Raw genomic sequence first — 27,800 nt, forward strand, 5'->3', positions numbered from 1 at the left:
AAGTTTTCATAAAATTAGATTCCCCTTGCTCAAACAGGGCGTATGCAGGTCTTTAAAATGTCTTAAAATGTCTTCAGTTTTATAAATATAAGGCCTTAAAAGTCATTAAAGGTTTTAATTGTCACAGACTTTTTATCTTGTTTAATGTACTAATTTTCTAACTTCTTTTTGTCAAATTGTGGAAGCTCTTCAATGTGAAAGTCTGCATTTTTGATGTTACAAATCTTTAAACCTAGTGTTAAGGTTTAAAGATTGAAAATCATCTTGGAAGGGTTTTAAAAAGCATTAAATTTAAGTGTCTAATAAGTGCAGACACCCTGTTACAGTATCATAATTTATCACAATATATTGAATCATTACGTGTGTATCGTGATACAGATTTTATCACCAGATGCTTGCCTATACACAGTCCTACTGAGTCCATCCTGTGTCTCTGAGTGTTTTGTGTGAAGGAATTAATGTTTTAGTTTTTGTATGTCCGAGTGCACGTTATACTGGCATTATATGTGTATTCTGAAATGAGCATTTTCTTCTGCACAGTATCTGAAAAGCACCTTTGAGAAGCAGAGAGAAACAGAGTGTGCACTAAGCGGTGGGTGTTTACGAGATAAAGGGACCCGTACACTGGCGTCCTATAGGGGCAGAGCGGGAGTTTAATAGGGGTTATTGTGTTGAAGGAAGAATGTTAAGAAGGCCCCCCCTCTGTCCCGCAGCCCGCCGCATTCAACACATGACTCCCCTAACTGAAAAATTGCTGGGAAAAATCGCTGCATCCAGACTTTCCACCCTCCCAAATCCACTGGAGCCATGTCCCATTCAAAAGCCCCTTTTGCTACGAACAACCTCATTACAAACCGAGGGGGGAAAAAAATAAAAACACCACCCACCCAGTCCAAGATGAAGATCGCCTCTTTGTGCATTACTGCAGGGCAGAAGATCATCATTGAATTAGGATAAATGCTGGGTGATTGCGGCAGGGTATAATGCCTGTGTGTGTTGTCTGGGGGGGGGGTTGTGTTTAGGTGGACTGAGATGCAGTGTTCCCCAGTGTTCAGTGGGAACTTCACCCCGTCGGGACACACAGTGAAGGTCACTAGTGGCCACAAGGTATCCAAGATGGAGGGCTTCTCCTTTGTGGTAAGCACAGTGTTTTTCCTTCTTTCTGGTTGCACTTTGTGAAAAATCTGTGCATTCTGAAACGGTCTGACAAAGAAACAAACAAAATACACTGCTCAAAAAGTTAAGGGAGCACTTAAATCACACATCAGATCTTGATGAACGAATTGTTCAAGTTGAAAATCTTTACTGATGTGCATTGTATAATTTGTCAAGAACAAAATGATGTAACGATGCCACAACTGAGGACTGGATTCAAAATCACACCAAAAATCTCAGTAAAACATTGAAATCACAGACTGATCCAGCTAATCATGTGACTCAGTAGTGTGTACGGCCCCCTCCTGCCTGTATCACCTCCTGACAACATCTGGGCATGCTCCTGATGAGTCAGCGGATGGTGTCCTGGGGGATCTCCTCCCAGACCTGGATCAGGGCATCAGTGAGCTCCTGGACAGTCTGTGGTGGTACTTGGTGGTGTCAGATACATAACGTCCCATAGATGCTCAGTTGGATTTAGGTCAGGAGGACGAGAGGGCCAGTCAATGGCATCAGTGCCTTCGTCATCCAGGAAGTGCAGACACTATGGACACATGAGGCCGGGTCCTGCACCAGGAGGAACCCAGGGCCCTCTGCACCAGGAGGAACCCAGGGCCCTCTGCACCAGGAGGAACCCAGGGCCCTCTGCACCAGGAGGAACCCAGGGCCCACTGCACCAGGAGGAACCCAGGGCCTGCTGCACCAGCGTAAGGTCTGACAGTCAATCTGAGGATTTCATCCTGGTGCCTAACAGTAGTCAGGGTACTGTTGGCTCTGACGTGGAGATCTGTGCGACCCTCCAAGGATATGCCTCCCCAGACCATCACTGACCCACCACCAAACCCTCCATGCCACCCTCATGGAGTCCGTTTCTGACAGTGTGGTCAGAAACATGCTGGCTCTCCCGGTGTAACGGCCAGTCTCCTGGTATCTCCGCCATGGTCTTGAGACTGTCCGGGGAGACACAGCAAACCTTCTTGTGACTGCACGTATGGATGTGTCATCCTGAGGGAGCTGGACTACCTGTGCAACCTGATTGGGCTGCAGGTACGGCCTCATGCAGCCAGCAGTGCCAAAGACACTGGCAGAAGCCCAAACTAGAGAAGAATCAGTCAGGAAGGATAAGGAGAGAGCAACTGTCTGTGGACACCACGTGTAAAACCATTCCCTTTCTGGGGGTTGTCTTGCTTTTGCCTCTCCATTGCACCTGTTGTCACTTTGATTTGCACCAAAGCAGCTGAAATTGATTGGTCTTACACTGTGACCATTAAGTGTTCCCTTCATTTTTTATCATCCAAACAGTTGTATGAGTATATGTGGTAGCGATGCCGCTCAGTGTATTTGTTGCCAGTTTCAACACAGAGGAATATCTAAACTGTCTGATGGTCTCTGCGTCCAGGACCCTGAGATCCATGAAATCTTCCCGACATTTGGGCCGAAGTCTGGAAACACCATGCTGACCATCAGAGGAGCCTTCCTGGACACTGGGAACAAGCGAGAGGTGACGATAGGGAAAGCAGCCTGTAAGATCCAGAGGTTGGTTCACAGTCTCGTTTTTATCATTTCTCTTCTTTCTCTTGTTTCTTTTTCTCAAAGCTCTTTGTAATCAGGTTTGTCTGTCATTTTCTCTGCTTTTTTCTTTCGTGTAGATTGTAGTGTACACAGGCACTATACAGGGATTGTGTTTGTTCCACATACTCAGATGTGTCTTGACATTACTGAAATTGTACTGAGAAAATCTAACCTATGAACCGTCGGACTGGCTATAGGTCAAAGGTCTTTGCCTCATTCTGTCTCCTCTCCTGCTCAATTAGAAATGCATGAGTATGAGACAATGGCTCCCACTGTACAAACTAACACAACAATATGTCCTGTGTGTTTGCTCACTCCCCTCACCCCGACCTACACCATCAGCTTGTCGTCCACCATGCTGACCTGTAAGACGCCGCCAAACACTGTTCTCTCCAAGCAACCCGTGAAGTTGACGATTGACTCTGTGGAGCGCCACACGCCTGCGCTGTTCACCTACAACCAAGACCCCATCATCAACAGCATCCAGCCGTCTCGCTCCTTCGTCAGGTCAGTTACAAACATTCTGAATGGGGGTTTCAGTCTTATCATATTCTCCATGTCTGTGTTTTGGCCACACTGAACTACTTGTAGGTTTCAGTTTTCAGAAATGGTTTAGATATCAGTATTTTTTAATGTCAACTTGATAAATTTCCTCCAAATCTGAGCTCTTGCGTGTTTCCTCACCTAAAAGGAGATCTGAGAGAGGGAAAGTGAGGACGACTGTGACTGAGAATGTCTGTGGATGAGGCAAGACAGATTAATGCTTCAGTTTTACAGCAGGAGGAAATGAGTAGGAGGTGACGAGTGGCTCTAAACTGCTAACGCTAACAACAGGTCCCGTCCCAGTGGGGATCTACTGTGTCTCTGTCTGATGCTAACGCTAACATCCGTTCTCATCACCCCCTTCCTCACCGTAGCGGAGGCTGCACAGTGTCGGCTCATGGCTTCTTCCTCCAGTCCGGCCTCCAGCCCCAGATGGTCCTCACCACCGGCCAGGATGCTCAAGTCTTCCATGTGGTGAGTACAAGAAGGGTTTCTTATCTCCAAATGAGATATTCGTCATTTAGATTACAAAGTTTGCAAAGTTTAAGCCTTGATGAAGCAATAAAAACGTCCTCTCTGAGCAATATTTCCCAGCAACAGAACTTTAACTGGCACTCCGGAATATTTTAAAGGAATACTTCACACCACAAATGACCATCTGTATATCAGTTACCCACTCCATGTTACGCTGAGTTTGTGAAGAAAATGTTGTCATATCGCATGCCTCTGTGATGAACGAAGAATCGAATGTAGATAGCTATTGTTGAATTGGAGTCACAGGGGTCCACGTTTAACAGCAGCAAAACTATATCAAAACATCTGTTTACAAATTCTCACACAACTCATGAAGTATAATCCAAGTCTCAGTTATCCAGTCGTATGCTTAGTACTTCCCAAACAGCCCTTTTCCAACGGGGAACTGAACTAAAGTGAAACTTATTTGTGCTGTCTTGAAAGCCAGACTCCATTCACAAAAACTGTAGTTTGACATCGCTGAACACAGAAGGTGCTGGGCTATCGTTGCCTCGACCAGTTAATTTGCTGTGTAATTGTGTAACTTTGGCGTTTTAAAGGGTTAGTTTGAAGTCACACAACACAAACACACTAACTGATTAAGGCATTGGTGGACCAGCAGCTTCCATTTTCAGGGAGGTAAAGTTACCTAATTTCTCAATGGAGTCTGGCTTTGAAGAGAGCACAGAAAAATTCACTTTGTTCAGTTCCCCTTCAAAAAAGAAAGAAAGAAAGTCTGTTACAGAAGTACTAAGGATACGACTGGTTAACTGAGACTTGGATGATACTGCACAAGTTGTGTGGGACTTACTGAAGAGATGATTAAATACAGTTTTGCTGTTGTTATACATGGACCCCTATGATTTAAATTCATCAAGACTTTTGGCATTTTTGGATTCTTCGTTCACAGGGGAGAAGTTCTCCTCACAAATTCAACATGACACAGGGAGAGTTAATAATAAACAAATGATCATTTGCGGGGTGAAGTATTCCTTTAAGGTGCTGTCCATGCATTATGACTGCAAGAACCCGGTGCAGGTCTCCAAAAAGTCCCTGCTCCTGAGGTGATAGTTTGTAGGCTGCAAACAGGGAAGACCTCAGTTCTGTGCAAGGCTGAGTGGTTGACCCACAAACCTCATCAGCTTGTTACCAGTATCAATATTAGCACTTGGTAGGGGAATTTCTTTTGATGCTATGAACATTGAAACCTTGTAGGGAGAGAAATAAGAACACAACTTAATTAGATTTACTATTTTTTGGTAAAAGAATCACACAAAAAACTCAGGAGATCATTGGTTCTTTCCAACGGTTTCCTTTCTGGCCTCTCAAACTTCCTTTTGCATCTTTTCACCTCTCCACCATCCATTGGCATCTTAAATAAAACCATTGTTTTAATCTCTGTAGTTCTTGAGATGCAGTGGAAACACACACACACACACACACACACAAATCAATGATTTAGTTCCTGAGTGTATTTCCTGTGGCTTCCACATCCTGGATCTGCACAGTTGAAAAAGATCCATTAGAAATATCGCATGATAAACAGCAGGCAAAATGGGAAAATAAAGGTTTCAAATAGCTCTCTGTCACATGCATGGTATTGTCATTATACATGCTAACGCCCCCAAAAACCATCTAGAAGCAATAGAAAGAAGTCTCGACAATGGAAAAGAGCTAAAGTGTCAGACAAACAGGAGAAGAAAGGAAATGGAAAATCCACAGTCTGATCTGTAGGATCCAGCTGTCACCTCTGACTCACACACAGTAGCACAGCGAGGCCTTTAGGATGCTCTGGCTCTCCTCACCTCCGTCAGACTTTATTCTACTTATTGTGGGAAAATGATATTGCATGCTCGGAGCACGTCATCGCTCCCTCAGACTGGCTGGCCTTTACAGCGACTGCCCGGGGGTGTTTTAAATCATCCGACCCTGACACTCAGCAGGCTTTCAGCACGCTGTCTGCAGGTCATTAAAATGTCTGCAATTGATGCTGTTTAATTATAAGGGTCTTAAAATGGTTTTTAATGTATAAAAATGTAACCCAGGGCACAGGTCAAAGGAACCACTGCTTGGTTTTAGTTATAAAGACATTTCAAGGTCTCATCAGTGCTCTGGCAGATCCTTGACGTTAAGACCTGGACGAATGACCCCTACAGCCTATAAATGATGTCACAGGATCATAGATGGATTGAGGCAGGGATGCACAGTGACAGCTTTCAGGCTAATTGTACCTGTCCCCAAACAAAACTTCAAACTGCAGATGTTTTTATTTGTAAGAAAGTAATGTGTGATGTATACTTGCCTCAGTGTCTCTGGTGCAAGATTTACATGCCAGAAGATGATGTAATCACCCCTTTTGCATTGAGCAAGATGGCTCCAAAAGTCTTTGAGGCGCATGGTTGTGCACCTCTGAATTTTTGTAACTCGGCACCCACTGCGCACCGCACTTTTTACTTCATTAGGAACACCTTGGAGGGAAGACTGGCTGAACAGGTTCACCTATACAGACATTTCTAATGATCTCCAATAATGACTGTTCATCGAAAGACCATAGGGACGTCACATGGTCTTCAACAAAAGAGGTTTTTTGACACAGGGTGTGGAAGAACACTAAGCTAAATTATTGTCTCATCAAAAAAGTGAGGACCCACAGGCAAACAAAGTGGTATAAATTCATTTCAACTTCTGGATATGGATATATGATAGAGAAAATACACAAAAGGAATAGAAACATAAGAAAACACAGCAGTGAAATAATAGTCTAGTCCCAGGACTTCTACAGAGAATTATTACTGTACACAAATGCAATGTCTAACATCTCTGTGCATGCTTTTAGCTTGCACTCTATCTACAAAGGCTCGTGTCTCGCACTATTAAAACACAGAGCTTAGGGTTTTTATGACTCGATGATAGGCCGAGATCACCTGATAAGATGGAGTGTTTGCTGTGCTTCCCCTCAGTCTCTGTTTTGTGGAACATCTTTTACACAAGAATATAAAACATCATGGGGAGATGCAGACCGACACTTTATAACACGGACACAACACTCAGGGCAAAAAACAATATTCCTTTGCCCCCTGTTGTGCAGCTCTACAAAAGTTTTCAGCCAGAAAAGAGTCAGCGCTGTCTGAAATAATAAAACTGACCACAGAAAGTACCCACCATGGCTTCTCTCTGTGTGAACTTACTGACCCTCTGATCCACTCTTATAGCGCGCTCGCTTGGTTAACAGTCTCACAGCTTGGGTTTCATTGCAGTTGCTGCTGAAATGATACCACGTCCTTTGACAGAAAGGAGAGAAGTGGAGCGCCTTTTTTATGGAACTGCTCAGAATTCTCCACGTTAAGTCATTAAGTTCTTATCAAGTCCTGCCTCACATTAGCTAAACCCAGACAAGAAAATGAATGGCAACAGGCAGAGTTGCTGCAACTTTTCTGGAGCGACTCAAGATTTATTTCCATGAATGTGGTAAAAATTTCAAAACTCTATCAGTCATTTTAAGGAGGATGAAATTTATTGAGGACTTTTAACAATTTGTGTCTTGTTAGAATCTTCTTTCATACTTTAAGAGTGAAGGTGAAATATTTCTCAGTGATTCAAACAAACAAACAGACAACCTTTTTTCTTGGTGGTTATAGAACATCTGTCTCATTCTCATGAATATCTCAAGAACACCTTGAAGGAATGTATCTCAAATTTGGCACAAACGTCCACTGTGTTCACTGTGACCTTGCTTCCATCTCATTCTCATTAATGTGATATCTTAAGAATTTCTTAAAATTTGGCACAAACGCCCACTTTAAGGTTGATTGATGAGATTTTGTGGTCACTGTGACCTCACACAAATTTTATGGCCTTAACTCAGCAATTCATATTCGTTAATTATGTTACAAAACTTTACACAATGACAAACATTCACTTTGACTTAACAGTGAATTGATTAGATTTTGTTGTTCAAAGGTCAAGGTCAATATGACTTTGCATCCGTCTCACTCACGTGAATGTGATATCTCAAGAAGGCCTTTAGGGAAAACGTTCACTTGGAAGAACAGAATGAACACGTTTCGGGAGGTCCAGACCTCCCGAAACGTGTTTTTGGCCAATAAATCAAGTAAATCAAGAGTCACTTATCAGACACTTATTTTGACAAAATTTCACACAAATGTCTAACAGGATAAAATAATGAGGTGATGACATTTTATATCTAGAAAGGTCACCTTCATTGTGACATCATCATGTTCGGCAAAAACACTTTTCTGTCCATTATTCAAGGTCATATCTCAGGAACAGAAGGGGAGACATTTGGTCAGATAATGGATTAATGTGTCTGACGCATCCATGTTTTCACAAACATTTATGTAAACTGTCGTACAATTTGAGTGGATCCCAAAGGCATACAACTGCAAAGCAGTAATTCTAGTTTATTGCCGGATCTGCACAAAATTCTCCATGTAATGTAACCTCTATCAATAATAATAATAATGATCTTTATTTATAACATGCTTCTTTAAACGGAGCTGCACAGTGTTTTACATGTCAGTAATTTAAACAGACAAGACATGAAAAGAACAGCTTAGAAAAAACCTGATAAAAACGCTTTAGTGTATAAAAACTGAGGAAATAAAGGCAGGCTAAATTTAACTCAAATAAAATCAGGAAACGCTTTCTGATAAAAGTCTGTTTTAAGAAGGGACTTCAAGGAGATCACTAACTCGGCCAACCTGATTAACTCGGGCAGATTGTCCCAGAGTCTCGAGGTCCTGACAGCAAACACCCTGTCCCCTTTAGTTTTCAGCCTCTGGAACAGGAGGACCTCAAAGTGCGTCCTGGTGCATACGGTACTAGAAGCTACTAGGAGGTCAAAGATCTAGCTGGGAGAGAGACCATGAAGAGCCTTAAAAGTAATCAGTAAAATCTGTTCGAAAACATACTGGAAGCCAGTTTAAAGAGGCTTAAACTGGAGTGATGTGATCACGTCTCTTGGTTCTGGTTCAGGTCCTGTTTTACTTTGGCTAAACTGAACCAACAACATTTTTGGCAACAGATGAAGCTACTGCATTTTTTTTTCTCTATAAACTTGGTAAAATCAAAAATCTTTCCATTATTTTCAGTTAAATTTATTAATAAAGTTAAAGTCTTTGAGGACATTAAACAACTTCTATATCGTTAGAAGCTTGTTAAGAGTCAGTTACTTTGAGAGTGAAGGTGACATATTACTTTGTGAGTCATAACAAACAAACAGCCCTTTTCACAGAGCAGAGGTTGCCTGAGGGAGGGGGTTTGAGGACAAGCAGTGCTTTGTCATGATGTTATCTGTCATCCTGAGGTGCACGCTGCTGCAGGTTCAGTCAGGAGATAATAATACGCTCCGTAAACACACACATTCGCTGATACGGAACATGGGCTCTTATGGAATTATGAAAAGAGACGTGCATCTCAAATCTTTGTGACACAATATCCCTTTATCTCTGTCTTTTCCCTCGTTTGTCTCTCGGTCTCTTTCACACACAGAGATACACACACACACTCACACACTCCCTGCAGTGTCTCAGCTTTCAGTTTCCCTTTCCCTGGTCATTGACCTGTGTTCAGGTCAGCGGTTGATGGCTCTCTGGAGAGCTCGGGCCTCATTACACGCAAACAGCGTGAACAGACGCAGCTCCAGCGCTCTGAAATCAGGTTTATGATCCAAAAATTTCTGCTTCGAATCCCAGAGTCCCCCGACACGTATCTGGATTTGCATCCACCGCTGCCTCGCTCCCTGAAAAAGTTCCTTTCAAAGCATCTTTGAGCACTTATCTTCCAACTGCTCCTGTGAAAATGCTCTGAGGGTCAACAGTAGACGTCTGTTGCTGCACGTGGAAGTTTCCAGGTGTGAATGTGTGCATCTGTATGAGGCAAAGCCGTTTGTTTGGTGAACTCTGTGTGGATGAATAAAGGTTAAAAAAACAGTTGAAAGGTCAAAAGCGGCTGAGCAAACTGGGCATGTCAAGGCTGTAAATAGTTGTTTACATTAGACAAAGAGAGAGATGACTGGTTGCTCCATTTAATCAGACGTAGATCAAAACCTTGTGGAGAGCTGGAACATGAAACAACAGGACTTTAAAGCCATGACAAAGACCTGCAGTGGTTGAAACATGATTTAGCCACCACAATAAAGGCTTTTCCTTCCATGTTTTCAACATTTTTGGAGTGCCTGGGTGGCTCGTATCCAGTAGTTTGTAAAACATGCAATGCCCTGTAATTGATAAATCCAACAAAGTGTCCAAATATACCAATAAAAAAGACATTTTTTAATTATTTTATGTATTTCAAGTTTGTTTTCAGATAGTTTGACTCACTGTGAGGTCTGTTTTGCCTGTGAGTAATACAGGACAAAGCAGACAAAGCAGATGCATTGTCACCATAGTTTCCTGCAGTTTAATATACTGAACTCACTGATTTAGAAAACTAGTTAACAGACTGTAACAGTGTTTCAGGCACCAGCCAATCAGAAACAAGTATTTTTTGTGACTAGTCATAATAGCCTATCATTAAGAAAGGCTTTTAAAAGACTACAAAAATCTATATTTCTATTACGGCCAAATATATGGTCTCCAGTGTCAGTTTTTTTCTAAACTGTGCTTAAATTTTCCAGCTGACTTTACTGCGTGTAATTCCAGCTGTAATCGTAGATGCGTGGGGTCATTCATTGTGTTAAAATGTTCTTTATGTGTCACCTGCAGGTTAACACCGGGGGAGACAGGGTTCAGTTCACTTTCAAGTCCATGACACATGCTGTGACTGTCTTTAAAGGGGACCTATTAAACTCGTTTTCAGGTTCATACTTGTATTTTGGGTTTCTACTAAAGCGTGTTTACATGATTTAATGGTGAAAAAAACACTTTCCTCATACTGTCCATGCAGGAACATTTGTATTCACCCTCGGTCTGAAACGCTCGTTTTAGCACCCCTACTGAAAAAGCTGCTCTGATTGGTCAGTGTCTCCGGGTCTTCTGTATCTTTGTGACTGTAACAGTGAGAAAAATCCTGAGAAAAAGCTTTTACACCAAATTCGTCACAACCAGACGTGTGATGTTCCAGCAGGAATCTGATCCGAAGTCAGGTATTAATTCACAACATCAGCAACCAAGATTACAGGTGACGTTAGCATGTAATGACATATAGCCTACGTTAGCAGTACTTGCAGCAGGTAAATGACTGTAATATAAAATAGTGGCACTCGTCAAAAATGACCACGTAGAGCTTTTAAACAGAACCGGACATTCACCAGCAGGTACATGAGCTAAAAGAGGGGTGAAATTAAAAAATTATATAAGTAGCCTATATAAAACAGCAACAAAGATTCCATGTTTCCCTAAAGTTGAAAAAAAGGACTGTAATGGAGTATAGCAGCCCTTTCTACCATGAAAAATCAAAAATAAAACCTTTTAAACCAAAATCTTAGCAACCGGACATGTCCCAGCAGCAATCTAATCCAAAGTCAGGGAGAAATCAACACATCAGCAGCCAACATTCAATGTTTCCCTGATGTTAGCATGTAGCTACATGTAGCAGTGTATTTGCACGCAGGGAATGACTGTGTATAGCGGCATGTTCTCCCAGCAAAAATCACCAATAAAAGGTTTGACAGGTTGGACTTTAACATGTCCGCAACCTAAACATGTTTCCCTGATGTTAGCATGTAGCTTTGTGTAGCAGCGTACACTACGTCATATCTTTGCAGTTATGTATCCGCAAATAACCATATAATGAAATCCGTCACGAACTGACGTAATCTTGTAGCCAAAAGAGAAAAAAACGTTAGAAACAGCATATTCAGAACTGTTGAAGTCTGAGGTTTTTACATACATTTACCTTTATTTTTTCAACAGCCATGTTTGATATCAACATCTGACATCGTGTGGAAAAGCATAATAGTTCCAGGCAGACTACACTTTGAAATCTGTTTTTAAATCTGTGTGATCCGTGTCCCGTCGAGAGGTGAAGAATAAACGACTCTAGGACGACTGAAAGACAGCGTGTTGAAGTGAACCCTCGCCCCGATAGTTTATTGTTCATTTTAAACTGGAATAACAGACGAGAGAGGAATGACAAACACTAATCTGACTTCCTAGAGAGAGAGAGAGCGAGAGCCTGAAGCGAGCAGCCTGTATAAAATAAGGCTATCATTACTAATGATTTAGGATGGGATCATGCCCCGTAGGGCCCCAGCTGTCGCCTGTTAAATTCCTTCCAGTAAACGGGATGAGTTGAGGCTCAGCCTGGGAAGGGACAGTATAAGTGTCTTATTGTCTTAACCCCTCGAAAGACAGGCAAGGATCTTAACAAACTGACATCCCAGAGGTTTCCATCGCCAGCGGAACGGCACTCTGGGTAACGTGAGCCAGCTTCTCATGCCCTGTGGAGCTGCGTTCATAAACCTAAATGACGGCCGTGCGATCACAGCGGCCAAATGATGTTCAGTTGGTGAATTCAGTTCTGCAGTCAGACAAGAATCTATGAGATCTTCACACTGAAGCAGAATGGAGAGAAGGAGAAACCAAGACTGCTTAAAGGCAGCAGTTGAGGTTCAGGGGTCTAAGTTGGAGCATGAAAAAACAACACCCAGTGTTGACTTGATATCTGCCTCTCAGATCTCCAGTAAAGCCTGGTCTCAGCCAATCTCAGCTTTCCCACAAACATGAAAGAGATATTTTTTACGATCCGTTGTGAAAAGCTGGCACGGTCACAAAGCCAGTCGGGTCTGCACATACACAAAAAACAGCAAAAAAAGTGATCGCTGAATTTTCACAGTTCACTCTCAGAGAGCGGAGTTTATCGCAGCAGCCTCACTCTGCCGAGCTGCACCATCACGGATGGTTTGGTTTAACTAGAGGCATCCCCGTAGCCAGACACCTGTCGTCTGCATTCACACATTGGCTTGTTTCGTGTCAGACTCCTCTTCCTATCTCACCCCAGTGGGCTCAATCCCTCCAGCTGACACCTGAACGCCTCATGAAGCCTCTTTCCTTTCCCATGCCCCCCACAGCTGGGGGGTATCTGAGAGGAGGAAGTGAATGAAAGTGAATATTTTCCCCTCCGTCAGCAGTCAAGGTGCTTCAAACGGTAGAGCTTCATATCGGCAGTCAGACGACAAGACTGTGGTTGTGCACTATTGGTATTAATAAGTGTTTATTTATCAGTGTGCCAACAAAGGACGACTGTTTTGTCGTCTCACGTCGTCTGTGTCTTGGCCAAAAAGTTGCGCTTGTCAACACCACAAAGACAAAAGCCAATGGCAAACTAGCGCAAAGGTTCTGCACCTGCATGAGAGGAGGTAAAGCAGGATTTATACTTGTGAGTCAGCTCTACGCATAGCCTACGCCATAGCTTGCGCATAAATATAACATGCTAACGGTATTAGCACAAGCCTATGGAATTTTACATTGTATAAATTAGCCTAGCGATGCAGTTTAGTGTTGGTGATCTGCACTGTGGTGAATGATAGGAGTAAAGTCTAGAAAACAGAGATAGCATGAGCTTATACAAAAAAAAGACAAGATGCAAAACACATTATGTGCAGTTACAAAAATATGTGATGCCGAAGCAGAGAGAGTGAAATTTAACCTAAAAATCAAGATAACAAGCAAAGACACGGCTGAACTGGAGACTTTAAATCCAAAGTAAATAAAAACACCACACAGCGCGGCAGGAAACTGTGGAAAACTCCACTGGTATAAATCACTCTAGATTTGACAAGCACATTTGTACGTGGGAGCTCCGTTATGACTTTGCTTTTTCGCAGGCTGTTACACTAATGATCCTTCAGGGACAGCGGAGGTTTTTCGGGATCGCTGGTTCTCTCATCACCCCACAGTAAACCTCTCGGCCCGCTCACTGCAAGCGATTGTATTTACAGCTGCTGCCGACCTACAGCCCCTCACCTCCTCTCCCTTAAATAAGAGGAGACATCCACTGAACAATGAAACTGACTGAGGTTTCCACTAATTCACAGGATATTTTTCCTTTCGTCGCACCCCTGGGAGACGGGGTCGGGGGGGTGGTGTTACCCTTCAGTCCTGTTCTGCCTGCTCCTTATTGCTGTGTGGAGGAGGGAGGTTAATTGGATTGCTTCTGTGAGGTGACCCAGCGCTCCCCTCACACACAGACACGTTCAATATGCATGCACAAGTGTGTTTTGAACGTGTTCATGTCTTTATTTCTTGTAGTTAAGCGTTTTCGGATGCATGCAGCTTTGAGTGTGTGTTCGTGTGTGTCCATCTGTGCTGCTACAGCTCACTGGGGAGTCAGATTGGGAAGTGCATGAGGAAGTTTCAGCAATACTTCGACAGAGCTGCTGCTACTGTGGTCAGAGTGACTCTCTGGGGAATCAGATAGCAGTTAAAGTGTTGGAAGTCAAGTCAACCTGTTTGTTGAGCGTTTTTTGGAATGTAACAAACTTTACGGCCCACAGTGCTTTGTGCAGTGGGTGCCAACTGGAGTAGCCTCAGGGTCCACACAGGCTGACATGATATTTTGTTATTTTTTATGTTGATTTATATCCGTTTTATTTCGCAATATGAAGATATACAATGCAGATGGAGCCAAATCTAATAAAAAGAGCAGTAATGCAACAAAAAAGCACAAACAACCATTATAAACCGCTGAGCGTCTTCTTTTCCCACCTCCTGTCAACATATAATCAACTCAAGGACACATCTATCTTTGTAGCCCAAAAGATAAACAAACACTATCATTGGACACCACAGTGCAAACATCAGCATTGATGTCTCAGCACGCAGCCAAACAAGTCTGGTTTGTTCAGAGTGCACCTGCGTGGAGGAATATCACGCCATCATCACACCTTTTAACGGCTTTAAATTGATATTGCAGAATGAATAAACCACAGTCTCTGTAATTAATAAAGGCATCCTCCTTTTCTCCTGATCTCAGCGTAACCACAGAAATATGAATCCTTAAGTGTAGACAAAAAGTTTCCTGCAGTGATGCAAGACTACGACAGCATGTTGACAGGCAATAAACAGGATAATGGATCATTTTCATAAACACTATTGGCCCTTTAACTGCTCCTGTTACTGTTGCTTGTCAAATCAAATCAACAAGAGCTTTCAGATTAGCGTACCTGTTTATTTTCCATATTCCTTTTTATAGTCTCTACATTGATTTTGAGTTTCTTCTCTTACAGGACGAGGCTCCCTGTCCAAACTCTCCCACTCTCTGTTTGTAAAACTGTGGACTTTACTGTTGACCACACTGTGTAAGAGTGTGTCATTATGAACCTGTAGGAGAGAATAAAATAAGACGAGCCACATTTTTAGATTTCGGCAGATGACAAACAAGAGGCTCAATCCCAGTTCACCCCGTGCCTCTTCCATTTATGCTGCGTTCACTAGAATCAGGGAAACAGTAGACAGAAAAGAAGATATCATTTTAGCCAACGAGAGTGGGAGGGTAAAATTTGGAGTTGCCGGCGGAAAATGCCGTCAGAATTTATCGTTAGATAGTTTTGCTGTTCAGAGTTAGAATATTGAACTCTTTGCATCCTGTGCACCAGATGTTTCTTGACTCCCTCACACAAGAAGAAAACACGGGTGATCTGGACAATTACTGAGAACATTACCAGAAAAATTACATAAAATATCATTTCATTCTTTGAAAACAATATGGTATCACTCTTGCAACGTAACGTCAATCAGATTTTGTTTAACTGATTTCTTACTGATTTTTAACTGATCGCCTGACTCCATGTGAGTGCAGCATTAACCCTACTCCTCTATTTTGCATGTGTACAGGGAGGGTGTCCCAATTCTTGTTGAGATAGAGAGAGATCTTGTAGACCTGAGAGGTGGAGGAGCCATGCCATTTAGGATCTTAAACAATAGGCAGGCATCAGTGTATTTTGTTGCTGAGGATGTTAGATTTGCTGAGAATGTGACAGTGATGGTGAGTATTTGGTTTTCTGTCAAGCACTTTGAGAGCCTGCTTGTACAGAGAGAGAATGGGTTTCAGCGTTGTACTTTTTGCATGGGTCCAGCTTGTTATACAGTATGTTAGATGAGAAATGATCATTGCATTCATTTAAAGAAGCGCAGCAGTGGATGTTTGACAGTTCCTCATATATCTAAAATTAGCCAAATTATATTTGTCAGTCTGCATTACTCTTTTACCTGTTTTTTGAAAGATAAAGTAGGGTCAAGGACAACGCCAAGATATTTAAACTCAGTGACTACCTTGATCGGTTCTCCAGCGACAAACGCTTCAGGATTGATATCTGATGTCGAGCTTGCTTTTGTAAAATACATACAAACTGTTTTCTTAACATTAAGAAATAGTTGAGACTCACTGAGCCAGTTGTTGACCTTCACCATTACAGCATTCAATTTGGCAGCTGCCAGTTTTTGCATGAGCATAAATAACGGTATCATCTGCGTACATCTGAACTTTGCACCCTGTGCAGATGGACAGAAGATCATTTATGAATAAACTAAACAGGAGAGGTCCCAAGATGGATCCCTGGGGCACACCCATAGTGACTAGCATAATACCAGCTAGCTATCATGTTGTATGGTGAGGGTAACTGCAGCAAAACTTATTTTCAGTAGGGATGTTATTTAGTAATTTTACGTCTGATACCCCGACACCCATTAACTGTTAACTAACCAGATAATTTTTAAGAAAAACATGCAGATTGAGGTGAATACAAAAGGCCTTACGTTTTAGTGCAGCGCTCCAGCAGTGAGTTTTAGCACCACATTTCAAAACGTTAACTCTTATTCATTTAGAGGTGGTGTTGTAATGTTTGGTGACGTAGATGTCTTGCCTCTACCTGATTTTCTTTGGTCTTTGCTGACAGAGAGCTGTCTGGCAGCAATCACAGACAGAAACATAGTGCCCACTGCCCACCCTCTGGTAAGCTAATGTTAGTCTTGGCTGCTCTGCTCTGCGCACAAGCCGGGTCAGGTTGGAGATAGCTAGCTGCACTGTCCATGTTCTCCACCCTCTAGTTAAGTCCTACTGTGTGTAGTTCAACCAGAGAAACACCACAAACAAAATGAAGATTACTCAGAAGATAATTGGTGTTAAGTCCCCCTCACAACTGCACAAGGCAGAAAATGTTACACAGACATGAAGTCCACGTTCACATTGAGCAGCCAATACAAATTCAAACCTTAATGCAGTCGAATAAAGTTAACATCTTTGCCATGTAAACACAGAAGACATCAGTGTCTCTTTCCCCTGTTAGATACCCGTCTTCTCTTCAGACAAGATGAAACTCTGCCACACCACAATAAAAAAGGACTTAGGGTGTTTCAGTTTCTCACTGGGGGTTCTTAATGAGCACAAAAGCTGCGAGGCCTACGTGGGCTGAATCCAACACGGGATAAAACTCTGTTGTGCCCTCGGGCCGTGAATGTAAACACTTCACTATGGCTGAAAACTGGCAGCGTCTCTTATAATGTGTTGAGTATAAAAGAAGCTGCCAAACTGAGGATTACTGCTGGATGTTTTACATTGTGACTGAGTGAAGACCTGGAGGGAGCGGTCTTTACTCTGAGCAGTAGGAAAGCTGAGAGGTTGAGGCGCTGTATCTCTTGATGCATGTGTGTATGTGTACCTTGAAGGACCAAAAATGCCCTGAAAAGATTTGAAGCATGTTTGGTCTTCAGTTCTTTAAGGGACTATTTTGGGAGCAGGTACAGATTAATACACAATCTGAATTAGCAATAGCTTTAGTTTAGATTAGAAGAGAGGCGGTGTGCATCTCAAGCTCTTGTTTACGGGGACACGTAAAATAATAGAAAACTCCCATAAATATGAAACAACCTTAAACAAAACAAGATATTTAAAGAGTAGGGAGTGATGCTTGGTATGTAGCAGTGAAGGTCAGAAAATAAAGGGAGTCAGTAAATTGTCTTTACTAGGACAGTGTTTTAATAGACAATATTTGTGAGTGTGTTTTTGGATGCAGACTGAGACATTGTACCCAAATCCACCTGAGCAAGGTGGCCTGAGATCAGTTCCAGGTTTGCAATATACTGTATACTCCGACAAGTAGAAAATGTTTGTGCCCCAACCTGTAATTATAAGTGGTGCTCCTGTTTTGTTGGCAAGAAAACAGGAAATATAAAATGCCTCACTAAGGTATAGGCCAAAAATAAAATAACGTTCAGCAGTAGAAGATGAGTGCGTGTTCCTTACTTTGGCTGCAGCACCTACAAATGGCTTCCTCTAGTTGTGCTCATGTGGCTGTGACCACCCATACGTTGCTCTCTAGCTTCCCTGCATGCATGAAAACGTGTGCCAACATTGTTTCCTAATAAGGAAGGTAAACACCTGGGGCCAGATCATAAAACTCAATGTAGGTACACGGCTAAAACTGTGTATCCACAAAAACACGAACATGTACATGCATTCTTTTCCTCAGACTTATAAAGACGCACGTTGGCATGATTCTGTTATTTCCACTCTTACGGATGTAGAAACATCTGTAAACATCAGTTTGCATGTTGTTACCTGAGCCGGCACCACCATTCATTAGACCTGTCAGTGAGAATTACAGCAAAGAACGTGCAATTTAACTGACTGTGTCGTATCAGTGAGGTTCTCCAATGGTGCCAGAGCAGCTGTCGTTATGCACAGCTGTGGATATTTGATGTGCACATACCTCTAATTCATCACATTTCTGCAAACCATCTTCGTGGTAAAGTCTCAATCATCTTTATTATTAAATGGCAGAAAGATCATCTATGATTCATTCACAGCGCTCATGTTGAAACTTTACAAAGTGCTTCACAACATTAAAACTTAATCATTAACAGGGAGATGATGGCTCAAATGTAAATGAAAATAGTAATGAAATTCATCACTTACAAATAACTTAAAATGAAGTTTGTAAATGTGCCTTTTTTATGTAAGCCTGCAAATCTGCAACATTTTTTTTTATCTGTCTGTGTTCCTGAATGCCTCTCTCCTCCAGAGCTGTGTGTACGGTGAGAACCGAACATCCATCCAGTGCACCACGCCCTCTCTGGCCAAACTGGCTCTGCAGCCGCCCGTGGTCACCAAGGTGGCGTTTGTGCTGGACGGCTACTCTACAGATCAGTGGGACCTGATCTATGTGGAAGACCCGCTCTTCCAGGACCCCAAACTCACATCTAAGGACAACAAGAGCATCGTGGAGCTCAAGGTATGTTTGGAAAAAAATAATTGATCAGCAAATGTTACATGCAGAACTACATCCTTTGGTAAAGATTAAAAGTCTTGCTCAAGGGAACTCCAGCGGGGCAGACACTTCCAGAAAAAGATGCAAACACTCGAGACACCTGAAGAAACTCTGTTTGTCAAGTTTAACATTATAAGAAAATCTCCATGTATGTTCTGTAGCAAATTTCAGAAGCTTTAAGGGAACCTGTTGTACTCATTTTCAGGTTCATACTTGTGTTTTGGGTTTCTACTAGAACATGTTTACATGTTTTAATAGTTAATAAAACACTTTATTGTCCTTATAATTTCTGCTTGAACACCAGTATTCACCTTCTGTCTCTTTACATGTACGTTGACAGTAATTGCAGCTGGGGAATGACTGTAATGGAAGATACGTGACTTTCTCCCATTAAAAATCACCAATAAAACCTTTTTTTTGGTAGGAATTGATAGGACAGACAAGCATGAAAGGGGGAGAGAGAGAGAGAGAGAGAGAGAGAGAGAGTGACATGCAGCAAAGGGCCATGGGCTGGAGTCGAACCCGGGCCGCTGCAGCAACAGTCTTGTACATGGGGCGTGTGCTCTAACCACTAAGCCACCGACGCCCCACCAATAAAAGCTTTTAAACACAACTCCACATGTTCCAGCAGGAATATGATCCATAATTGGGGAAAAAATTGATAACATTAGCAACCAAGACAGAGCCTACATATTCCCCAAACTTTAGCATGTAGCTACATGTACGCTGGCAGCACTTGCAGCTGGGGAACAACTGTAATGGAAGATACGTGACTTTCTCCCATTAAAAATCACGGATAAAAGCCACTATAGAAAACCAGACATGTTTCAGCAAGAATATGATCCCAAATCTGGATGACATTATCAAAATCAGCAACCAAGATTACATGTTCCTGTGATGTTAGCATGTAGCTAAATGTAGCAGTAGCCAGAGAATGACTGTGTAGTGTGCAATTTCTCCACTTAAAAATCACCAATAAAAGCTTCCTGTTCCAGCAGGAATCTGACCCGAAATTAACAACCAAAATCAGTGACCAAAATCAAGTGTTTCCCTGACGTTAGCATGTAGCTACATGAAGCAGTGCAGGCTTTGAATGTAAACACTTGAAGTAACGAGTGGGAGATGATGACTATATAAAGAAATCTGTAACAAGCTGATGTCAGAGTATAGAGACAGAGCGCAACGCGTCATAATCTGAAAGCCACGCCCCCAAAGGAGAAACGAGGCCCGCTTTCCCCTCACACCTTCCCCCTCCGTTTCCAGCCTGTTGAGTTTTCCCTAAGTCCAAATGCCGAAAAAGTTGCTGTGTGGTGTGCTGCACGGCCAGAGCTTAGCTTTTATCAGCTGCCCAGCAGAAAAACGGAATCTTGTGGAAGACAAAAGTGCATGAACAATGACCCCCCTACACCACCCTGCTAACCCTGGCTCATATACAACACTGCTACACGTCTTTAGTGATGTGCTTGTGTTGATTAATAAAATCAGCTCCACAGATTTGTTAGACTCTAAGTCTGTAAGCAGCAGGACACCACATTTAACATTCAGAGATGTTTACTTGACTGGCTGAGATGAATTCACAGTTTGGAAACAGGTCACTGAACTTTGCCTCCCAGTCCACACGTTCACACGTACAGCCGCCCATGGTCATGGTCCGGGTCAAGTTGGGAAGGAAACAATACTGAAAGAAAAACAGGAAGTGGAGTCTGTTTCCCATCGTTTACACCCCCCCCACCCGGACCTCCCCATCCCTTCCCCACTGCTGTACCTCTCTATGTATTCTCTCTGCTGACTTGCATTGTTCTGCCTGCCGAGGTCAAAGCTCTTGACATATTAATGCCACTTTTCAAACAAGTCACCACATTCCCCAGAGCCTGTATTAGGAACACAATGAAATACATATTTCTCCTCTTTTCTTTCTTTCATTTTTTTGTTGACTGCAGCTCGACGGTTTGTGGCAGCTGTGCTGAACCTCTCGCAGGGGGATCCTGGCTGCTTTTTTTTTTCCTTCTTTCTCTCTTTTCCCAGACGTGACCTTGGCCCCGATGCTAAATCCACCACCAACCCAGCCTCTATCCCCCCTTCATCCCTCCCTTCGGCCCAGACAAACCCCCAGTTTTTACCCAGGGGGATGGTACCAGGCATCGCACCGAAACAGGCCACATTTAACGCCATCTGATAACCCTGCCCTGCAGTGGCCTCCAGTAAAGGGCAAATGCTGGGCTCATTTAGCACCATCTGATAACTCAAGTCCTGAAATGCCTCCAAATAAAAGACAAATAAAGGAATGTTTAGCTCTGACTGACAGCTCTGCAACAGTATGACGGCACATAAAGGAACCAAGCTGTTGATTTTGGCATGTGGCCAGGCTCTTCTCGCTGCCGATCGCTTCACGGGAGGCTGAGAAGCATCTCCAATTATCATCTGAACAATTGAGAGTGACTGGTATAACTGTTATGGCTATTTAATAACTTTAATGACACCTCTCTGCTGCGTGCACAGCATTGTCAGAGAGAGGGTGGTACTGGATGATCTTGTTAAAAAGTGTTGTCTTTGTGTGCGTCCTAATTGCGAGCTGGTTGGTGAATTAGTGGTCTGCGTTGCTGTGTGAGGACTGCCAGAGTGCAGTGTGTGTGTGTGTGTGTGTGTGTGTGTGTGTGAGAGGGAGAGTGCAGGAACAGGTGCGAGCCTCCACTCTGTATCAAATTGGAAAATCCCGAGCTGTCACGCGAGGAATGTGATCATTCTCTTTATTGCCCTCTGCTGCACTCAAACAAGTGTGTTTATGTGTGTGAGAGACAGAGAGATGGAATCAGAGGAACTAAAAGCAAATGAGAAGAGAAAACAACAACGAGTCTGACAGTGAAGAAAAGGAACAAATTAGTCTGCTTCCCGTCAACAACACAAAAAAAAACCTCACTGAGTTACACACACACTCACGTGGGCATTCGCTGTGTGTGCTTCCAGTCAGATCTCAGAGGGGGGAGTGTGTAGTCGTCCCACTAGGGGTCACACCACTAGAATAAGTTGCTCTGTCTTACTCACATCAGTGGCAGAGAGCTCAGTTCATGCCCAGTGCTTTCGATCACTGTGAATCATGATGAACTCTGCCAGGAAGACAGACCTGAACCTAATTTACCTCAGGATTACTTCCATGACTCTTCTCTACTCTGTTTTCCAACAGATGTCTTTTTACAAATCCTCAAACGTCCTAAAAAAGCTGTGAAGTTGTTACTAAAAATGGCTTCACACTGTAAAGTGTGTATTATTTTGTCAGTCATGCACCAGTGTCACTTATTGGTCTATTAAAAGTCCTGTAAATGGTTTAAAAGCTGCACAAGGAAACTTTAAAGAGTGTGAGTGTTTAGGACTCTGATACGGAGGTCTGTACATCGCAGAGAACACGCTCCTTTGGCCTGTGGTTGATTTATATCAAAGTGAACTTAAAAGCTTTACCAAACCTCCCCTCACCCTGCCACCCTCACCAACAGTCAGCAGCTTCCACTCTGAACTTACTGTGTATGTCCAAATTAGATTAAATACTGAGCTTCCAGGCCCGAACACTAAGACTGTGCACCATGCAGACACAGTATACATATAATAGAGACCTTGTGACTTCATCTTAAACAGGGTATAGCTTTGATTAGGCCCAAAAAATCCAGCCAGACCAGAGGTGGGTAGTAACTAGCTACATTTACTCAGTTACATTTACTTGAGTAACTTTTTGGATAAATTGTACTTTTCAGAGTAGTTTTAATGCAAAATACTTTTTACTTTTACTTGAGTTATATTGTTTTAAAGCAACAATACTCTTACTTGAGTACAATATTTGGCTCCTCTACCCACCTCTGAGTACACAGTTACATATATATATATATATATATATATATATATATATATATATATATATATATGTACAGTATATATAAGAATATATTTGTGTTTCTTGTGCCTTGATTTATGTTGTTTGTAAAGATTTAATTTATTTTTGTTTTAATTGAAGGAGTATTGTTTAAAATACATGAATTTGCAGATTATTATTTTTGATTGATTGATTACGTTCATGTTCTGATTTTACAAATAAATCAGACGTTACTCAACAGTTACTCAGTACTTGAGTAGTTTTTTCACCAACTCTTTTACTCTTACTCAAATAATTATTTGGATGACTACGTTTTACTTTTACTTGAGTAATATTGTTCTAAAGTATCAGTACTCTTACTTGAGTACAGTATTTGGCTACTCTACCCACCTCTGAGCCAGACACAACATAAACCTGCAGAGTTTCTGTCTGAGCCTTAAACATGGCAGTAGTTTAGGGCCTGAGCCCAATTGAAACATTTCCACTGTACAACAATACATGTAATTACAAGCTAAAGCCAACTCAACTCTTTAAAGTGCAGTAGGAGACATATCTCTCTGTGATCTCTGTGTAAAAGGGGCATTTGTGTTTTAATTGTGTGTATTCCCAAATTACATGTAATCACATTTCTGTCCACCATGTTATATTGGTGAATTCCTGTTTGTCTGGGTACTCCTTACTCCTATATTTTTACGCATCCTTCCTTCCTGTTGGACCTCACCTGACAGCAGAATCACCTGCATTAAGAGGTTTAATGTGACGTATGTCAGTGATGCTCCTCTCTCCTGCAGCTTGGGTGACTGATCACAAATGAGCTTTAATTTTGACATTTTATTTTACACTTTAAATAGTTTGTTGTCTCCTTCATTTAAAATGAAACTATGAGGTTGTTCCAGCTACTGTCTGGACGCACTGACCTTTGACCTTCGTAATAGTTGCATCTGTTGACCTCGTATGTCTCCCTCCACTCTCTTCCTGTATCTCTATCCTTTCTTCTTCTCTTTTGCTCTCCCTCCTCCCCCATCTCCCTCTGTCTCCCCTCTTTCTTTCCACCTCTCCCCTCCACTGCAGGGTGACCGGATGGACCGGGAGGCGATGAAGTGTCAGGTTCTGACCGTTTCCAACCACAGCTGTGAGAGTCTGACTCTGATTGGAAACACTCTGGAGTGCACCGTCCCCACCGAGCTGCAGGCCGCCACCTCCAAGGAGCTGCAGGTGGAGGTGAGACACACCTGCACTTCACAGACACCAGGACACATGCGATGTGCTATTCAGTTTGCACTGACAGCCGATACACAAACAGACAAGAAAACCCTGTATAGAGACTCATACACAGGTGCGCGCGCGCACACACACACACACACACACACACACAGGTGTACGCACCTATACATACACTCCACCTCTCCATAACCTGTGCAGCAGTTATTCAACAAAGATACTTTCTTTAATTAACGCAGCCTTTTGTTTATAGAAACACCCAGTTCACCACAAATACACATCCACACCCACACACACACCCACACACACACCCACACACACTCTTCACTCCACTCAATAGCTGTCTTGTTCCAGCCGCGCTCCACGTTGACAGCAGAGAAAAGCCTCAGTGTGTGTTTGAAGTGGTGTTTGGACGCCAGTGCAGGGTGTGGGTGTGTGTGTGTGTGTCAGGGTGTGTGTGTCAGGGTGTGTTAAAGTGTTTATTGATGTTCAGATAAATTTAATTTGCATGTTAGTGAATTGGGTCATTATCCCTCAAAGTAAAGAAAACAAGAGAATGCAAACAGGTTTCTATTACAGTACTCAGAGTGATGCAACAACCTGTGTCCTGTAAAAACAGTAAATTAATTCACTCTTGAATTTCACCCTGTAAATCTGTCTTATTAAAATGATGTTTCCCTTTTAAAACATCTTGAAAGAAGAGACTCTGCCAGTATGGTGAGATCGTTTTGACCTTTATCTGACTCAAATTCACTTGTTTCTTTTTATAATTAAACTTTTTATTGACTTTTTCCATATTTAAACATAATCACACAAAAAGCCAGTTGCTACAGTAGATCAATGTAAAGTAAGTGACAGAAGAAAATTAGATAAAATAAATCCTGGCACACAAAATTAGCTGCAAAATAAGATAAAGAACTAATAAACAAAATCAGCTTGTTTTAAACGAGGTGTGTCAACACTTAATTGGTTAGAAACTGGTTACACATGTCGGTCTGTCTGTTAATTTTGCTAGTCTTTAGTTCCCTCCGTTCTCCCTCAAAGTCGCCCCTGTGAAAAAGCAGCACACTCTCTTTAGCATGGTTAACTATGTTAGCACTGTTAGCAGCTAGTGGTGCTAACAAGTTAACAATGCTAAAGGGGTTTTGCGGCTCAAAATGAAGCCGCTTACTCACTGTGGCTGTGTGGGGAAGACTAGAGGGACACAGTGTTTACGCAGCATTGTCGTCCTGGTGGCTGGTTACCAGTGGTAATGCAAATGAGCAGCGTCCCAAGTTTGACTCCACCCAAACCAGGTGGTGCACAGTGCAGAGCAGCCAAGGCTAACATTAGCTAACTGTAGAGACTGTAGGGTGGACAGTGGGCGCTATGTTGTCACATGTTAACGCAGCTAGCCGGCGGTCTGTCGGCAAAACCAACAGGAATAAAAGACATTTATAACACAAAGCGTTAAAAAATTTCACCACCTTTTTAAGAATAGCATTTTGAAATGTGGTGCTAAAACTCACTGAGTCAACAGAGTGCCGGACCTAAAGGAAAGGCCTTTTTTTTTGCTTCAAGGTTGGCTGGAGTGTAACTTTATTTTGACCCTCCTGAAGCTACCAATATTTCCTTGAACCTCCCTGAGTGACTAGCGGAAAAAGCATTATCCTCCGTCCACCATAATTAATTATTAGATTTTTAAAAACTTACCCTCTGACGTTTGAAAATCAGAAGTTGAAGACAAAGTCCTGGAGTTGCAAAGAGTCTCAGTCTTTTGTGATGTCTAAACTAGATATTCTGTGTCAAACATCTGCTCTGAGGCATTTAGAAACAACACAGCAGAGATCCATAAAGCCACTTACAATGCACTCATATGAGAATTCCCCACTGTTTGTATTATCAGGCTCACGGGAGGAATTTCAGCAATAAAAGGTATCATATCATATCATATCATATCATATCACAGCACCTGCTCCTGAGGAGAAGAGGCTGCAACGACATAACACACTGTGACGATAGATGGAAAGAATATGTGCACAGTTTTTATCAGAATTGTTTTCAGTATATTTAATTGAAATTGAATTAGTTATAAATTAATAAGATGTTCAAGTTTTATCCAATTTATTTCCTAATTTCATTTCTTAGATCCCAGTTTGACAATGATAAAACAGACTGTGTGACTTTTCTGAAGCAGTAACAGGATCATTCTGCTGTCGGCCATATTGAGCTCTTCATTCTGCACCGTGGGAATTTCATGGAAAACACCACATTCCTCCGGCGTTCCAGATCATTTACAGGATACTTCAATAACTCTCCTGTCCTAATGCAGTCCCTTATAAAAACCAGCTCGGGGAGAATTTATTATAAAGTGTGTTGAGTGAGACGGCTCAGCATCCAGCTGTCTTGTCACTTGAATATAAGTCAAGCATCCTCTGAGTCACGAGAGGCGGACGCACAGCGCAGAAATGTCCCACTGGTGTTTATTAATGAGGGTTTAAACAGGACAGACGTTTATCACCTGTGACTCATGCTGTGAAAAAAGAGATATCAGTGATCATAAAACATTTTAATTCATTTAAAATGTGGATTGAAGGATTAAAGTGTAACTTTACACACTCTGAAAATCTTGTTTTTACTGACCTCCAGTGGTTAGCCTCTCAGCTTGCTGCAACAGTGTACAGATGTACTCCAGGACTCTGTGACATCACTGTTGGGTGTGGTCACAGGTGCAACGAAACAAACGTCAGACCACACCCAGCGTCAACTGACTTCAAGCTTTCATCCAGAGAGAGCAGTATGACACTGTTTGTCAACCTGGGGTCATATTCACAAAGCTTCCTCGGACAGAGATGCTCCTAGTTGTAAAATTTTTACGAAAATTCTTAGTATTTTGATGTTTTCCCCTCACAGATAAAGCTAGAGTTCAGATTTTTTGAAGTGGGGTTGTATTAGGTATTTATCCATAGTAGATGTCAGTCGGCATGCCCCCGCTTGGACAAGCAGGCTGGACTAAAATGACTGTTTTTGTCAATGGAGTCTGGCTTTGTAGCGACATAGATAAGTTTCAGTTCAGGTACCTGATGGAAAAAGCTGTTTGGGAAGTACTGAGAACAGCCAACAGAATAGTGTTGTGTTCACAGAGAGCATGAAGAAAACAACAGACATGAATTCCCGCCGGGCAGTGCGATGGATGAAACACAAATGACTGGAATTAAGCCGCGCAGATGAGGCGAGTGACGTGATTTTGCGTCATATGCCTATTCGCAAGAGTTGAAAAATCTGAACTTCAGTGACCAATGACACCGCAATAGCCAATCAGCATTGAGATCCTTCAGGGACGTATGACACCGAGATCATACTGGTGGAAGTTCATTCATCGATGCTGCAATTTCACACGATGCAAGTCAATACAAAATATTCTAGCGTTCAAACTCGAGTAAGGCGATGCAAAAATAATTCACGTGTTTGGTGTGAACTCTTTAACATCAGCACCACCACAAAAAAGGCAACCAATGACACCATTAAATGAATGCATCATAGCAAGCAACACAACCACACGCCCTTACGACGTTCAAAGTTTCTGTCTCTTCCTTGCTCAGAGTTGCACATCTAGTTTAGGTGTTTGTGTGTGTGTGCAAAAAACATCAAGAGTTTAAAATGTAACAGCTGTCCAACTTATTATAACCTTTGTTTGAGTCAGTAAATACATATAATTGATAAAACTCACTG

The 27,800-nt window shown here is 42.3% G+C and overlaps 1 protein-coding gene across 1 annotated transcript in view; it reads left to right on the forward strand.

Moving 5' to 3' along the window:
• The window catches only part of met (MET proto-oncogene, receptor tyrosine kinase), a 103,539-nt gene that overhangs the window by 50,743 nt on the left and 24,996 nt on the right, over window positions 1-27,800 (forward strand). Inside the window, exons 7-12 of the mRNA XM_049573028.1 lie at window positions 1,023-1,137; window positions 2,555-2,691; window positions 3,070-3,234; window positions 3,645-3,744; window positions 18,764-18,973; window positions 23,940-24,089. Coding sequence (XP_049428985.1) covers window positions 1,023-1,137; window positions 2,555-2,691; window positions 3,070-3,234; window positions 3,645-3,744; window positions 18,764-18,973; window positions 23,940-24,089 — 877 coding nt within the window. The remainder of the gene's footprint in view (window positions 1-1,022; window positions 1,138-2,554; window positions 2,692-3,069; window positions 3,235-3,644; window positions 3,745-18,763; window positions 18,974-23,939; window positions 24,090-27,800) is intronic.

The sequence above is a fragment of the Epinephelus fuscoguttatus genome, linkage group LG4 (assembly GCF_011397635.1).
Source record: "Epinephelus fuscoguttatus linkage group LG4, E.fuscoguttatus.final_Chr_v1".
In the NCBI taxonomy this organism is placed as follows: Eukaryota; Metazoa; Chordata; class Actinopteri; order Perciformes; family Serranidae; genus Epinephelus; species Epinephelus fuscoguttatus.